Source organism: Myiozetetes cayanensis, unplaced genomic scaffold (genome assembly GCF_022539395.1).
Source record: "Myiozetetes cayanensis isolate MyiCay16 unplaced genomic scaffold, myiCay2020 scf26, whole genome shotgun sequence".
NCBI classification, from domain to species: Eukaryota; Metazoa; Chordata; class Aves; order Passeriformes; family Tyrannidae; genus Myiozetetes; species Myiozetetes cayanensis.
The window spans coordinates 5,576,102-5,589,458 of record NW_026087477.1 but is presented as its reverse complement, the minus strand read 5'-3'; the positions used below and the strand labels follow the sequence as shown (position 1 = coordinate 5,589,458).

The following is a 13,357-nucleotide window of genomic DNA, read 5'->3' as shown; positions in this document are numbered from 1 at the left end:
TGAAAAACAAACAAACAAACAGAAAAAAAAAAAAAGGAGGAAAAAAGAAAAGTTACATCCCAGCAAACTGTTCCCATTTCCATCCCATCGACAGAGGAAGCGCCTCCCACCTACACTCACGTTACTCTGCAGCCCAATGCAGAGCCATGCTCCTGTGTGCACTCCTTTCTCTCTCTCTTTCTCTCTCTCTCGTGTCTCACGCTCACTAAATCACATGCACATGGAGAGAAGGCTTTTAATAATTTAATGTTTCCAAGCTAAATTTTTAAAATAGCCTTTTGTGGCCAGCTGGAAAATTGCGTTTGAAATTTGCCCCGTCGCCTGGGCCCCGAAATTTTGGGAACGTGAATCTGGATTTGATGCTGATTCAAGGGCTGGATCCTTTGCAGACAGCTTAGCTGGAACAGTTTTGGTTCTTTTTTTTTTAAATTAAAAAAAAAAAAAAAAGAAAAAAAGAAAATAAGCAGGAAAAAAAGTGGGGATTTTTTATTATTCTTTTATTTATAAACTTCCTCTACTTTTCTGGCCACTCGGAAACTACCCAGGAGACAAAGGTTGTATAACATGGTGTTGTCTCCACACCTGGATGAGTGGGGCTCCAGGTATAGCCCTCTTTCTATCCCACTTAGCCTGTGTGTACCTGGGCCTGCCTGAAACCAGCACTAACCAGCTGAAAGAGTGCAGAAAACAGCGGGTACCAGCTCGGCCTGTGGTTTGGGTGTTTTTCATGCTGTTTAATTCCTTGTTTCTTGTGTGTTAATATCGTGGAAAGGTAACAAATTTCTGAAATGGATTTGCTTTGGTGGGAGGGAGAGTTCATGCACATTTTTCTTCCCTTTTTTTTTTTTTTTTTTTGTTTTAAAAGAGTCTCGAACACTCCTGTGTTTCCAATTGACTTGTTTCTCCCATAACATGCTTGTCTCTATAGACCACCTGGGATAGGAGTTGTAAGTTTGAACATTGCAAGGAAATGGTTTGGTTTGGTTTTGCTTTTCTTTTCCTTCTTCTAATTATTTCTTTTTTTTCCTTATTCAGTCCCATGGTGCAGTCAGTGTGAGCAGGGCTGGGTGTGGGGTTGGTGGGAGCAGGGGCTGGGGGGAGAGGAATTCCAGCCTGGGGGCTCCTCCGTGTCGGATGTCCTGCCCGGCACAGGCTCCACTCCCCCTTCTCTGAGGAACAGAAGGATTTAAAGAAGGGAGAATCCTTCCTGGGGTCAGCACCTCTGTGGGGGCTGATTCTGAGCTAGGATTGCTCCCAGCCTGACCTCCACACGGAGCTTGGTTGGTCCTCAAGGTACCCGATGGGGTGGGAGGGGGAGCGTTAGGAAGGCAGGAAAGAGGGTCGTTACTATCTTCATTTTTTTTTTTCCTTTCCTTTTATTTTGGTTAAGAGAAAAAAAAAAAATCAATCAATTTGCAGCTGACAGCCTTGAGAAGGCCTTTTTTTACTCTCTCTGTGTTTCCCCTATTTTTCTCTTCTCCTCATGTCATTGTGTTCCGCATCAAACCCCCTTAACATCCCTCAGAGCTACGAGAAGGTTGGTGTGGTTTTTTTCTTTTTTACTTTCTTTACCCACATTTTTACATTCGTAAGAGAAAAATAAAAATAAGAAAAAAAATTTAAAAAAAAAATTAAAAAAAAAAATTAAAAAACAGAAAAGAGAAAAAGCAAGAAATCTTTAAGATGAGCGAGACCCGCGCGTTCCCGGGTCTCGCGGAGATGAGTTGAGTTGCATTGTGGGCCTCTCTATGCATCCTTTGGTAATGTTGCTGAGTTCTTGCACTTTTTTGTCGTCATGGTTACCTTGCCGTTTGGACATTGGGCCTGATGCATGATAGGAGAATGTAACAAATCTTCTTTGCATGCCACTTTTTAAATTTAATTCCGAATTAATTTTTTTCGAGATATAAATATGTACAGTTTTTGGTTCCTTTCCGTTATACGATTCTGGTTCCTTTGAAGTGAATTTACTGTTACTTTCCAAATTTTTTTGGTTCCGTTGGGTTTTTTGCTTTCTCTTTGATTTCCTTGTTTCTGTTTTGATTGGTTATGCTGTGCTGTAGTTTATTCCAAACGCATTGTGAGAAGCCAGTGTTCCTGCCCACCCGGTTGGTAACTGAACTCCTCAACCCCTCCAGGAGGAAAGGAGTCACACAGCTCTAACGCCTGTCCATGGAAGCCCTGCTATTTGGGACAAGCCTTTTGTTCTTGGGGGGAGGGAGGGATCTGGGAAGTGGAAAAGATGGTGAGAACCCAGGGAGGTCGTTCCAAGAGTTAGGGCAGCCCCTGGGTGACGTTACTGCTCACGTTATCTCTCGAGGTGTGGCTCTTGTTCCACATCCTGCACTGCAAAGCAAAGCCCCGATCCCTGCTCCAAAGAGCTCACTCTCTGGGAACTGCCCATTTCCCCCCCAGTAACACCAGGAGCTCTCCTGCTCCCAGCCCAGCATGGGCACAGACAGAAAGGTTCCTGCTGCCCCCAAGCCCCACGGTGCTGTCTCTCCTGGAGCACCCATGTGTGCACGGAGAGCCCCACGGCCAGGCAGTGCCCAGCCTGGCAGAATTCCTTGGAGGAGGGTGACACCTCGTCCTGGCAGGGAAGGGCAGCCAGGCAGCTGCCTCCTGGCTCTGCCTCTCCATATTTTCCCTCTCCCTTCCCTGTCATTTATCCATTACTGCCTGGGAAAGGCACCTTGAATCCCAGCCAGGTGCAGTGAAGGTAGAACCCTCCTTCCCAAAGGAGCGTGGGAAGAGAACTGTGGCAGCCCCTGGAATGGGCTGCTGGGGCACATCCTGGCAGCTGCAGCTACTGCAAACAGCAACCAGGAATCTGACCAGTGACATTGGAGCTGAAAAATGCCTCTTTTCCCTCTTCTCATCTCCCTGTTTATCCCCACGAAGCCCCTGTTGCCTCCCATGTGCGCGCCCTGGGCCGCATGGCAGAGTGAACAGGGGGTTTGCAGTGTGTCAGTGGTTCCCGTGGTGCTTGGTGCTTTCCCTGTGCAGAAGTGAATGCCAGCCCCTTTCCCTGGATATGCCTTTCCCTCTGCCCCTCAGTCCTCACCTCAACCAGCTACCAAAGGAGTGGCTTTCCTAGGGCACAGGTATTAAAGCTGTGTGATTTTTGAGAAATCCAGTGCAGTATTGACACAGTTATCTGTCTCTCTCTTGCTCTATCTCTCTCTTTCTCTCTGTCTGTCCTTCTCTTTTTTTCTTAAAATGCTGAGATTTCAGTGCTCGGACCCTCAGTGCTGGTATTCTCCCCTCCCCCTTTCAAGTCTCTCCCCCCTCCCCATAGGTATGAGGGTTCCACTCCGAAATGCTGCGCTCTTGGGAATGTCTTTGGGAAGAGACCAGCTGTGGCTCTTCTGGCTTGAATGCCAACAATAGCCAAAAAATCAGCCCCCAGCCCCAAGGCTCTATTTAAAGAAAAAAAAAAAAAAGAAGAAAAAAAGGCTTGTTCTATATTAAAAAAAAAAAAAAGAGAAAGGGAATAGTGTTTGAAATGAGGTTTTCCCATCCCACCTCCCTCCTGCCTAGGACTAAAAGGTGATAATCACTCCTAATTACAGGATTTTCCTTGGTGACTAGGAGTTTAAGTTTCAGGATTTAGGTGCAATTAAAAAGGGATTTATACACCATTGTTTTTTATTTGTTTATTTTCTCTTTCCTAAAGTATTTCTAACATGGCCAAACCGCGCTGCTGCTGGTAGAATCTCTTGTGATCTGAGAAGGTTTGAAGATTAAATTCTTCCTAAAAAGCCAATAACAATAATAATAATAATATCAACAACAATAAACTCAAGCTAAATGGGATGTAGGCATGATAGGCTGGATGAGGAAATAGAGGCTTGATACCTGGCTAGAAGAGCTTGTGGTTTGCTAAAATTACAGTCTGGTCTAGTGGAAGGTGCCCCTGCCCGTGGCAGGAGGGTGGAACAAGGTGATCTTTAAGATCCCTTCCAACCCAAACCATGGGCACGGTCTTGAAATCATTGGTTAAGGATTTGCCTCGTGTTTTATTATGGGTCAGATCATGCCGTGGTCCAAAGTAACAAGAGAATTTTCTGACAGGGAATGTCAAAAGGCAGAAGTGCCTTTCTGGGAGACCCACAAAAGCAGGTCAGAAGCAGGTGAGGTGAACTCTGCCACCAGCCTGGGGTGTATGGAAGTTTCTAGGCTGAGCCAGTTGTCCAGGTTTCACCTGCAGGCAGTGAAAAAAAGGACACAGTTCTAGTGCAAGTCAGCACACCCTCAGGTGGGAATGCTGATTTTATGGGAGCCACACAACTCGCCTCCTCAGATGCTTCTCTGTATCCCTAGGGACACAAATGCCATCAAACCTGTGGCCCACAGTGATTGCAGGGAGGGGTGGATTTGAAATCCTGTGACTGCAGAGCTGTCTGTCCGTGGTGGTGTTTGGGAGGCTCCTGCCTCCCCTTGCACAGTCGTGGCTGCCCCATCCCTGGAAGTGTCCCAGGCCAGGTTGGATGGGGCTTGGAGCAACATGGGATAGTGGAAGGTGTCCCTGCCCGTGGCAGGGAGGTGGAACTGGATGATCTTTAAGGTCCCTTCCAACCCAAACCACGCTGTGGTACCTGGTGGAATTTTGCCTGAGCCTCAGGGAGTCCCCACGTGTGGAGCTCAGTTACCCCAGCAAGGACAAGTGTCTGCTCATCCAGGACCTGTGGCCACAGATGTTTTGGCCTCTGGAAACAGAGCCATGTGCAGATCTCCTCTTAGTTTGGAAAGCCTGACTGCCACCTCAGTTGCTCTGTTTTGATCCCGACAAGCAGCTGCTTGGCTGGGGATGGAGCACTGTGTGTAAGGACCATGTGTCCCTGTGCTCCTCCATATCCCAAAGGGAAGGAGGAATGAGCCATGTGGGCTGTGCTTTGGCATCCTCTGACTGTGCAGAGCTGCTGCTGCTGCTGGTACAGGACGTGTTGTCATGGTTGAATTTACCAAAATTAAATTTTTTTGCCTTTTTCATGCGGTGGGGCCCTGTTGGGAGGTACAAAAGGCAGCAGTTGGGATGCTGCAGGGATAATCCTTTTTCCTCTCCACTCGAGCTCCTTGTGGCTCTGCTCTTTTCCAGCCCAGGGAGCTGTAAATGGCTCAGCAGGAATTTAAACCAGCCCAGTGCTGCTGTGCCTGTTGGAGGCAGCTCAGTGCTTAGTCACCCCGAGTCAGGTTCTGCAGTTCCAGGTCTGGCTGAGAACATTCCCAATAATTTTCAAGGCTCTCAGGAAAACCTCAACTCACTGAGAGGCCAAAGATGAAACCAGGCCAGGGCTAAACACGTAGGAGCAGAACAAGTAGAAATCAATTGAAATAAACCCCACAGAAAATGCAGGAATAGTGTGCTGAGCACCTCAGGAAATAAACTTCAAAATAGATTAAAATGTGACTAATTTAAGCAATAATTTAGCCTCTAGCCTGGGTTAAGTTTGGCTCATGTGTAATTTGACCATCAAACCAGAGCTGCTGCTTGGTTCCAAGTGGAACCATTGCTGAGCTTTTCCCTTTCAATGCCATTTAGAGGTTGAAGGAAATAATTCCACTGGCACTAGAGATTTAACAAATAGCCATGAGGGCAAAACAATCATTGGTATTTTAAACTGCAGGAATTTTAAGATGTTTTTAGGCTAGATTGATAGATTCTTGAATGGAAAAGGAGGGAGGCAGACCCACCACTGGGTTGTACAGCTGCCTCTGCAGTGCCCAGTTTCCAGGTGCTGGAATTTAGGGATGGAGAGTTCTGGGATAGTTTTTCAGGGTTACTTTAGCATTTCCATGGGTGGGGGAGCGCCCTGTCCGTGTTTGGGGTGTCCTCAGCTCTGAAATTCTAGTTCCAAACCAAACAAAGCAAACAAAAACTTCACTGTGTTTCTGCAGAAGGATTTCTCAAGGGTATCAGGAAATGGATACAAAAAGCCACCACCACCCCCCCCCAAAAAAAAAAAATCAAAAAATTCAAAACTGTGTATATATCTATGTATATACATGACTATCTCTCTATAGAGGGCACTTTGCAGGAACACTGTGCTGTACTGATCTCGAAATCTCTGCCTGCCTGTGTCTCTTACACCTTTTGCATCGCTGTTCTCTTTGTTTTAGGGGAAAAAATTAGATTACACCTTGTCAAATTAAAATAACAAAAACTAAAATAGTCAAGTCTGTGTTTAAAATTGCAGAGCTGCTTGAAAAACAATTGGATTTCGATGATTTTATGTTTAATCCTGTAAAAAAAAACAACAGGAAAAAAAAAAAAAAAAAGAATTACAAAAGACCAGAGATGTTCAGCCAGCCTGTCACTCAGCTAATGTGGTTTTTTAAGTGAAAAGTAACAATTATTGGGAAGGTAATGGATTTCCTCCAGACCAAATCCAAGCCTTGGGCTCATTCTTTATTTATCTACCTATTTACTTATTTATTTTTATTTACCGTGAAGGAAATGAGGAAGGAGATGGGCGTGAGGAGGGAAGTATCTCGTCCTGTGGAGGGACGGAGGTCGGAAATCCAAACCCAACAGCGTTTGGCCCCAGAGGAACGAACCTGGAATTGGAATGGGAGAGGGAAGAGGCAGAGGCGGCTGCACGGACACGCAGGGGCAGGGACACACCACCTTTTGGGAGGGGAGGACAGGTGTAATCTAAGCTTCACTAATAATGTAGAGGCTGCACATTATTTTGGCACCCTTTCCCTACCCCCTCCTCATTTTGGAGCAAGACGGAATGACTCCTGTCTCACCAAAATGGCCAATAATGTCCGCCTTCTCACCTCATTTGGAGCAGCAGCTTGCTGAGTGTCAAAATGTTCAATACCATTTGGTTTTGTTTGGTGCTTTCAACCAGTCACTTCACTTTCTTTTCGTTTTCCTTTTCCCAATTAATTTCTTCTTTAAGGTATGAGATGTGTTTCACTTTTGAGTTGGTTTAATGTGAATCGGGGTTTGAAGTGACGGGTTCTTGTCCAGAACATGCTCCTTTCCCCCCACCTCGCTCCTCCTCCAACATTGCTTCTCCCTGAGGGAATCTGGAAGGGGCTTAAAAAGTGCAACTGGTGGATTTCCTCAGCACAAACTGGTTGGTTGGTCCTCAGATTTCTCTCACTAGCAGCGTCCTGGGAACGCATTTTAAGGATGGATTCTGGTGTTGCAAATGTCAACCCTGGATCTCACAGTGTCTCTTCCGACCAGGTCTGTAAATCTGTCCCTTGCAAAAACACCTCTCACCTTGTGGACCTCTCCTTAACAGAGTGGTGGTGGTGGGGAACCTTAGCCACGCTGATTGGGACCAAAAAAGCCAAAAATGCCACTCACACAACACAAACTGGGTTAGCCTCTGCCTCCGTGAGCAGCAACAAAACCAATTGGCTTCCCAAGGGTGCGAAAAGTTATGGATCTGTTCTGTTTCTTTAAAAAGCCCAATTTGGGGTGCAGATTTGCAGCGTGAAACGCTTATCCAACAGACAGTTAAACAGACCCATAACTGACTGCGCATCAGAAATCTCCCCGTGCCTCAGAAATGGCTTCTCTGCGTTGAAACAATTCAACTTGCATCCCAAACGTCCAGCTCCTGCCTTGAAATCTGGTTCTATCAGTGATGAGCTGTATCCTCGTTTGAAAAAAGCTCCTGGGAGTTTTTTGGCCATGGAAAATGTCTGTTTGTGTGTGCCTGCTTGTGTGTGCGTCCGTCGGGAGCTGCTGCACATGGAGCATGAACATCCGTGTACGCATGCGAGGTCGGCTTCGTAACCCGGGTCTGACAAAGCTGTCCTGGAAACCAAACATCCCTGGAACTCAGGGAAGGTGTTTCTTGTACCAGGAACTGGGAGAAGTGCTAGAAAAGTGTCTGTCACTGCCCTATCCCAGTGTTTTCGTTTCCACGGAGGGCAGTCCTTTTCTTCCTGGTCCTTTGAAAGTGTTGGAAAGCAAAATGGAAGGGAATCTCTTTTCGCCACGTTTTTTACCTGTAAAATTTCCCTCTTTTCAGCTGCTGTGTGTGACACCCAGCAGGACCCAGAGCTGAAATTGGGCTCGATTCCATCTCTAGCTGCACTTCCAGCTTCCTTCCCACCACTGCCCTCTTCCTCCTGGGCCTTGTCCTAAAGGCTGACCCAGAGATTCTCACCTTGACAAATTCCATGTCACCAGCCAAATCCGAGTGGTGTAGCAATTCAAATAAACAGGGGCATGGTGGTGGGTAGCCAGAGATGAACCCTGTAACTATTGTGGTTGTCACAGCCCTGAGCTGTGGCAGGGATGTATCCAGGGCCTCTCTGAGGTCTCCAGCATTTAATTGGAGTTATTTTCCCGTCCCAGACCGGTGTGTGGATGTTGGTAGACTTGTGCACACACAGGAGTGTGTAGCTTTTTTTAAACCAGGATGCACCACGGAAGTGCTGCTGCCTGTTTTGGGCTCACGTCGGCCCTCATCCAAATTAAACCAGCCCCAAAGTGCCCTGTGACCCCACGGAGCTGACCTGCACCCCCTGGGAGCTGTGAGGAGGAGGGGAGGGTTTGCTCTGCAGTTCTTTGGGAGCTTGTGTTTTGTGAGTGGATCTCTTCTTCCCCGCCCAAAACCACAGCCAGTAACAGTCTGTTCCCTTCAGACTCCGATTCTCAGCACTCCGCCCTACATCAGATAATGCTTTTCAGTTATTAAATTCTGGTTTGTTCTTCCTTTTTCTTTTCTTTGTTTTGTTTTTTTTTTTTATTTCTTTTTTTCTTTTTGTTTCCTTTCTCTTTCGGTTCGGTTTTATTTCTTTGCGATTAGCTTCGGTTTGAATTAACTGTCTTGTTCTGTTCCCATGACAACTCAGTGTTTGCATCCCACCTGCCGTTGTTTGTTGCTGTCGATGCTGTTTGCTGACCGGATCTTGTCCGGATATGTCTCCCCATTCCTCCTCACCTTTCCCACCTTGCCTCCCCTCTCCAGAAGGTTACATGCCAGCCCCTCCTCTAGAGAGTCATCCCCACCCCAGATTTGTCTGCATGTTGACCCCACTTGTTTCTTTCCAAGTTCTCTCCATCTTGTCTCAGACTGTGACAGGTGTGGTTTTCACCTGGCTCCATTTTCTGAATTGTGGTACCTCCAGAAGCAGTGGGAAGAAGGATGGAGTAGGAAACAGGGATGTACCCTCATTTTTAGGGCTGAAAGTCGTCCACAGTCACAGGAGGGAGGAAGGAGCATGTTGCCTGATCCTTTGAGACAGTGCTGGTCCCTGAGGTGGTACAAAAACCCTCCTTACACCTTTCTCCAGGTAGAAAGTCACCTTCTAGTGTCAGTGGCCAGGTGAGTTTGCAGTCTCTCCCTCCACATTCCAGTTCTTTCCCCTGCTGAGGGCATGCCACCCGTTCTCCCTGCAAATCCATGCATGCAGGAATTCTCCTCTGCCACTCCCGAGCTTCTGGTGCCACAAATCTGGAAGTCTTCTCTTCCTTGCCTCCCAGTACTGGTTCCTGGCTACTGGTACCTGCAGAAAAGAGTCTGACAGCCCGATGGGGAGACCAGACCTTACTGTGAAGATGTCCCTTGTCACCTTGCAGGACAATGCAAGGGCTGCAGTTGGCTCCTTTTGTTTACCAAAACCCCCTAATTGGCAAACAGCCACTACCCCTCCTGGCAGCGCCCTTCCCATTGGAAAAGACCCATAAAGCTGAGTGACAGCCAGGGAAGTAAGATAAATACCAGAAAACCCCGAGACATCAGTTCCAGGGGGCATCTCAGGACACTGGGACTCGGGAGGAGCGAGGGCAGGCTCAGCTCTGCTGCCCTTTGCTTTGCTTTTGCATGAGGCAATGGCCACTGACCCCTGGAGAGGTTGTTCTGAAGTTCCCTGGGAACAGGACAGCAGGGACAGGTGGTTTTAAGGCCCCCAGCACTCCAAACTCTCCTGCCCCCTCGCCCACCCTGCCTGAGGGAGTTCCTGCATGGCTGTCCCTGAAGCTGGAGGAATCCTGCACTTCCATTCCCCTCCAGCTGCTGCTGTCCCTGCATTTTTCCCGGGTCTGTATCCTTTTGTCTTTGCTTGTGGGATGAGACCCTTCCCTCAACTCCCTCCCCAGGGCCTCTCTGATCCACACACGTTCTCCTTTGTCCCTTCTCCTGCTTTTCCCCCCCTAAAGGAAGGGCACCCACCGTTCCTCCAGCCAGCCCAGGTAGTTCAGAAAATGGAGCCAAGGAAACCACAACCTCCCTCTTTGCGTCCATGTTCTTCCTGTGTAAGGTCTGGAAGCTGCATCCACCTCTCTGCTAAGGAGATGCACAGAACATGTCACTGTTTTCTCAACGTTAAAAGTTTCATTACCTTGTTTTTCTTATTAATTCTATTCTATTTATTATTCCGCCAGGGCTGAGATGTGACAATGTGAGCCACCACATTGGGTCACATCAGCTAGAAAAAGTATGCAGCATTAAAGTGGGTTTCCCCCCTCCCCTCCCTCTCTCTCTCTCTTCTTTCTCCCTGTCCCTCTTGTTCTCCTTCTCCTGGTCTTCCTTCCTTTCTCTGTCGCTCACTCTCTACCCAGTATCCATGTGGGCATTTGCTAGCCGCCCAGAAATTATATTTCTCTGCATTTTCCTCTCTCCTTCTCTCTTTCTCTCTGTCTCTCTCTCTCTCTGTCTCTCTTTTTTACCTATTTTGCATGATGTTTGTGACTCTGAGAGCTGCATCTATCGATGGAACCGTGTCAGATCTTAAAGAGGCTTCGTTAGGGTTTCTATACCCGAAAACCACAAAAATTTCATTAGAGTTTCTCATCTTTTCCACACTCTCTCTCGCTCCAGGGGGACTGTGTTCCCCTGGACGCTTCTCACACGCAGGCACCAACTAAATTCTGTCCCGCTCCGGGGACTCCCTCTCCTCCCTTGTTTATCATTTTGCCTTTTACTTCTCGAGTGGCGTGTCTGGAATTTGGGGATGTGACACTTCTCTCTTTGTTGAATTCTCTGGGTCCAACAAGGCAAAACCTTGAGAAGTTTCCATCTCCATCCCAACCTTCTCCTCGCCCCCACCCCACCCCTGCAGCATCCCTGGGTGGGAGAGGGCCCCTCTCCGGAGGTGGAGGGGGCACCTGGACCACGCCAGGCCGTGGTGGTGGACGGGCTGTTCCCTTTGGGAGAAGGTGATCTGGGATCAGACTCCACTGGGAAAGGGGAGGAGCAGGTTCCCGGGGTGTGGAGCGGGGAGCTGGGGTCCCCAGCGGCCACGGAGGAGATTTTTGGACGCTCGCCATGCCAGCTCTTGCCAGTAAAGATGAGAAATTGCTAATAAATTTTTGTGTATTTATCTGTGCTGTGATGGGTCTAATCTTGATCAATGGAACCCTGTTGCTATGAAATATCGCTTTTATGTCTATATTCTATATATTGTTTGTGAAGTACAAGTTTATTTGAAGTTTAGTTTTAGTTTTTGGTTTTCGGTTTTCGATTTTTTCATTTCTTCGTTTTTTCGTTTCGTTTTTTAATGAAGGAAGAAAATAAACGATGACAAACCCCATCTGTATTTAAATTACCTTTCGCTCTTTTTTCTTTTTTCTCCCTTCTTTTCCTTTCCTTTCTTTCTCTTTCTGCTTTCGTTTTGTTTTGGTTTTTGTTTTATTTTTTTGGTTTTTTTTTTTTGTTTGTTTTTGTGTTTTTTTTGCTTTGCTTTGGTTTGGTTTTTTTTTTTTGTTACCTCTGTGCGTCTCGTCCACAGTTCGCCGTGTGGCCCCTCGCTTCTCCATCTTACCTGTCAGCCATGAAATCATGCCCGGGGGCAACGTCAACATCACGTGCGTGGCCGTGGGTTCGCCCATGCCCTACGTCAAGTGGATGCAGGGAGCGGAGGACCTGACGCCCGAGGACGACATGCCCGTGGGCAGGAACGTCCTGGAGCTCACGGACGTCAAGGACTCCGCCAACTACACGTGTGTGGCCATGTCCAGTCTGGGAGTCATAGAAGCCGTTGCCCAGATCACGGTGAAATGTAAGGGAGCGCGGGCACGGCCAGAGCCCAGCGGCACGGGGATGGGGGGCGTGGGCAGGGCGCGTGGCAGGGCGTCTGAGCACGTGGGCAGAGCGTCTGTGGGGTGTGGCACGAGAGGGAATGCCGGGTCCGGTGTCGTGGTGTGTCTGCACGGGGACAGCCTGGCACTGCCTGAGTGGGGAGGAGCGTGGGGGCACGGTCCTGCATGGCCAGGTGCGTGTGTGCATGGAGGGGGACGCAGTCCTGCACGGCCAGGTGCTTGTGCACAAGTGGGAGATGGAGAGGGACGCAGTCCTGCATGGCCAGGTGCTCCTGCATGAGTCAGGGGGTGTGTGCATGGAGAGGGTCACAGTTCTGCATGTGCTTGTGCTTGTGCATGAGTGGGTGTGTGTGTGCACGGTCCTGCATGTCCAAGGTGTGGGAGATGGAGAGGGACACCGTGGCTGCATTGTGGGCATGTGGATGCCTGGCTGCATGTGTGTAAGTCCGTGTTTTGCTCCCAGCCTGTGTGTACACGTGGAGGTCCGTGAGCATGGGCAGGGAGACAGGCTTGTGCACCCCCAGTGCCACGTGCTGCGATCTGTGCATGTGTCCTCAGGGATCCCACACAAAAGGAAACCCACAGTGAAGGGGAAGCTGGTGGCTTGAGACTTTCCCTGGCTTTGGGCCACCTGAGATGTTTGCTATGAAGAAAAGTGTGGCTCCGGTCCCTGCATGCTTGTGTCTGTCCTGGCATATGAGGCTGGCTGGGCACTTTGCAAGGAGCCTTGGATGGCTTGGAGCCTGCATGCCATCCTGTTCCAAGGTTAGAGATTCAGCCAAGGCCCTGAGGATCTCTGGCATGTGAACCCTTGCAGTAGAGCTTAGTTCCAGCATCTTAGTGGCCGTTGTTGCCTCAACAAGACGGGGAATAACCCCAGCTTCCAGCTAGTGATTCCCAAGAGGAGCACGGGTGCCATCTTCAATCTATTCTGTCCTCAGCAGGGGAGTATTAAACCCAAGCAGGAAGCCCCTGAGGTTGGGTGAGTGTAGAGCTCCGTGTGAGCTGGTGTCTGCTCCGAGTGCTGGTGTTGCCCACGAGGGATCTGGGAGAGACGGGATGGGAAAGGATGTGGCGGGTGGGGGATGAGAGGAGAAACACATCGGAAATGGGGAGGGATAAAGGAAAACAGTCGTGCTGTATCAGTGATCTGCCTGAGGAAGGTCTGACAGGAGAGATGAGTAGGGACAAATGAGTCTTGGCATGACACTCATCCTGAGCTTCTGCACAGGGAGTGGGCTCTCATGCCAGCAGAAGGATGCCTGGGGCTGGACTCAGGTCCTCTTTATTCTCCTGAGTGTTTCCTTCCTTCCCCTCTTTCCCTGTCTTATCGTCTCAATTTAA

At 48.6% G+C, this 13,357-nt stretch overlaps 1 protein-coding gene across 12 annotated transcripts in view; it reads left to right on the top strand.

The window, feature by feature from the left end:
• Window positions 1-13,357, top strand: part of PTPRS (protein tyrosine phosphatase receptor type S) — a 157,859-nt gene that overhangs the window by 99,019 nt on the left and 45,483 nt on the right. For 10 of the 12 annotated variants that reach the window (XM_050320947.1, XM_050320953.1, XM_050320952.1 and 7 more), the window contains exon 7: window positions 11,704-11,973. In XM_050320947.1, the coding sequence (XP_050176904.1) occupies window positions 11,704-11,973 (270 nt within the window). Of the gene's footprint in view, window positions 1-1,122; window positions 1,538-1,562; window positions 10,411-11,703; window positions 11,974-13,357 lie in introns of those variants that run through there. The other 2 variants (XM_050320955.1, XM_050320954.1) reach the window with 2 other exon arrangements.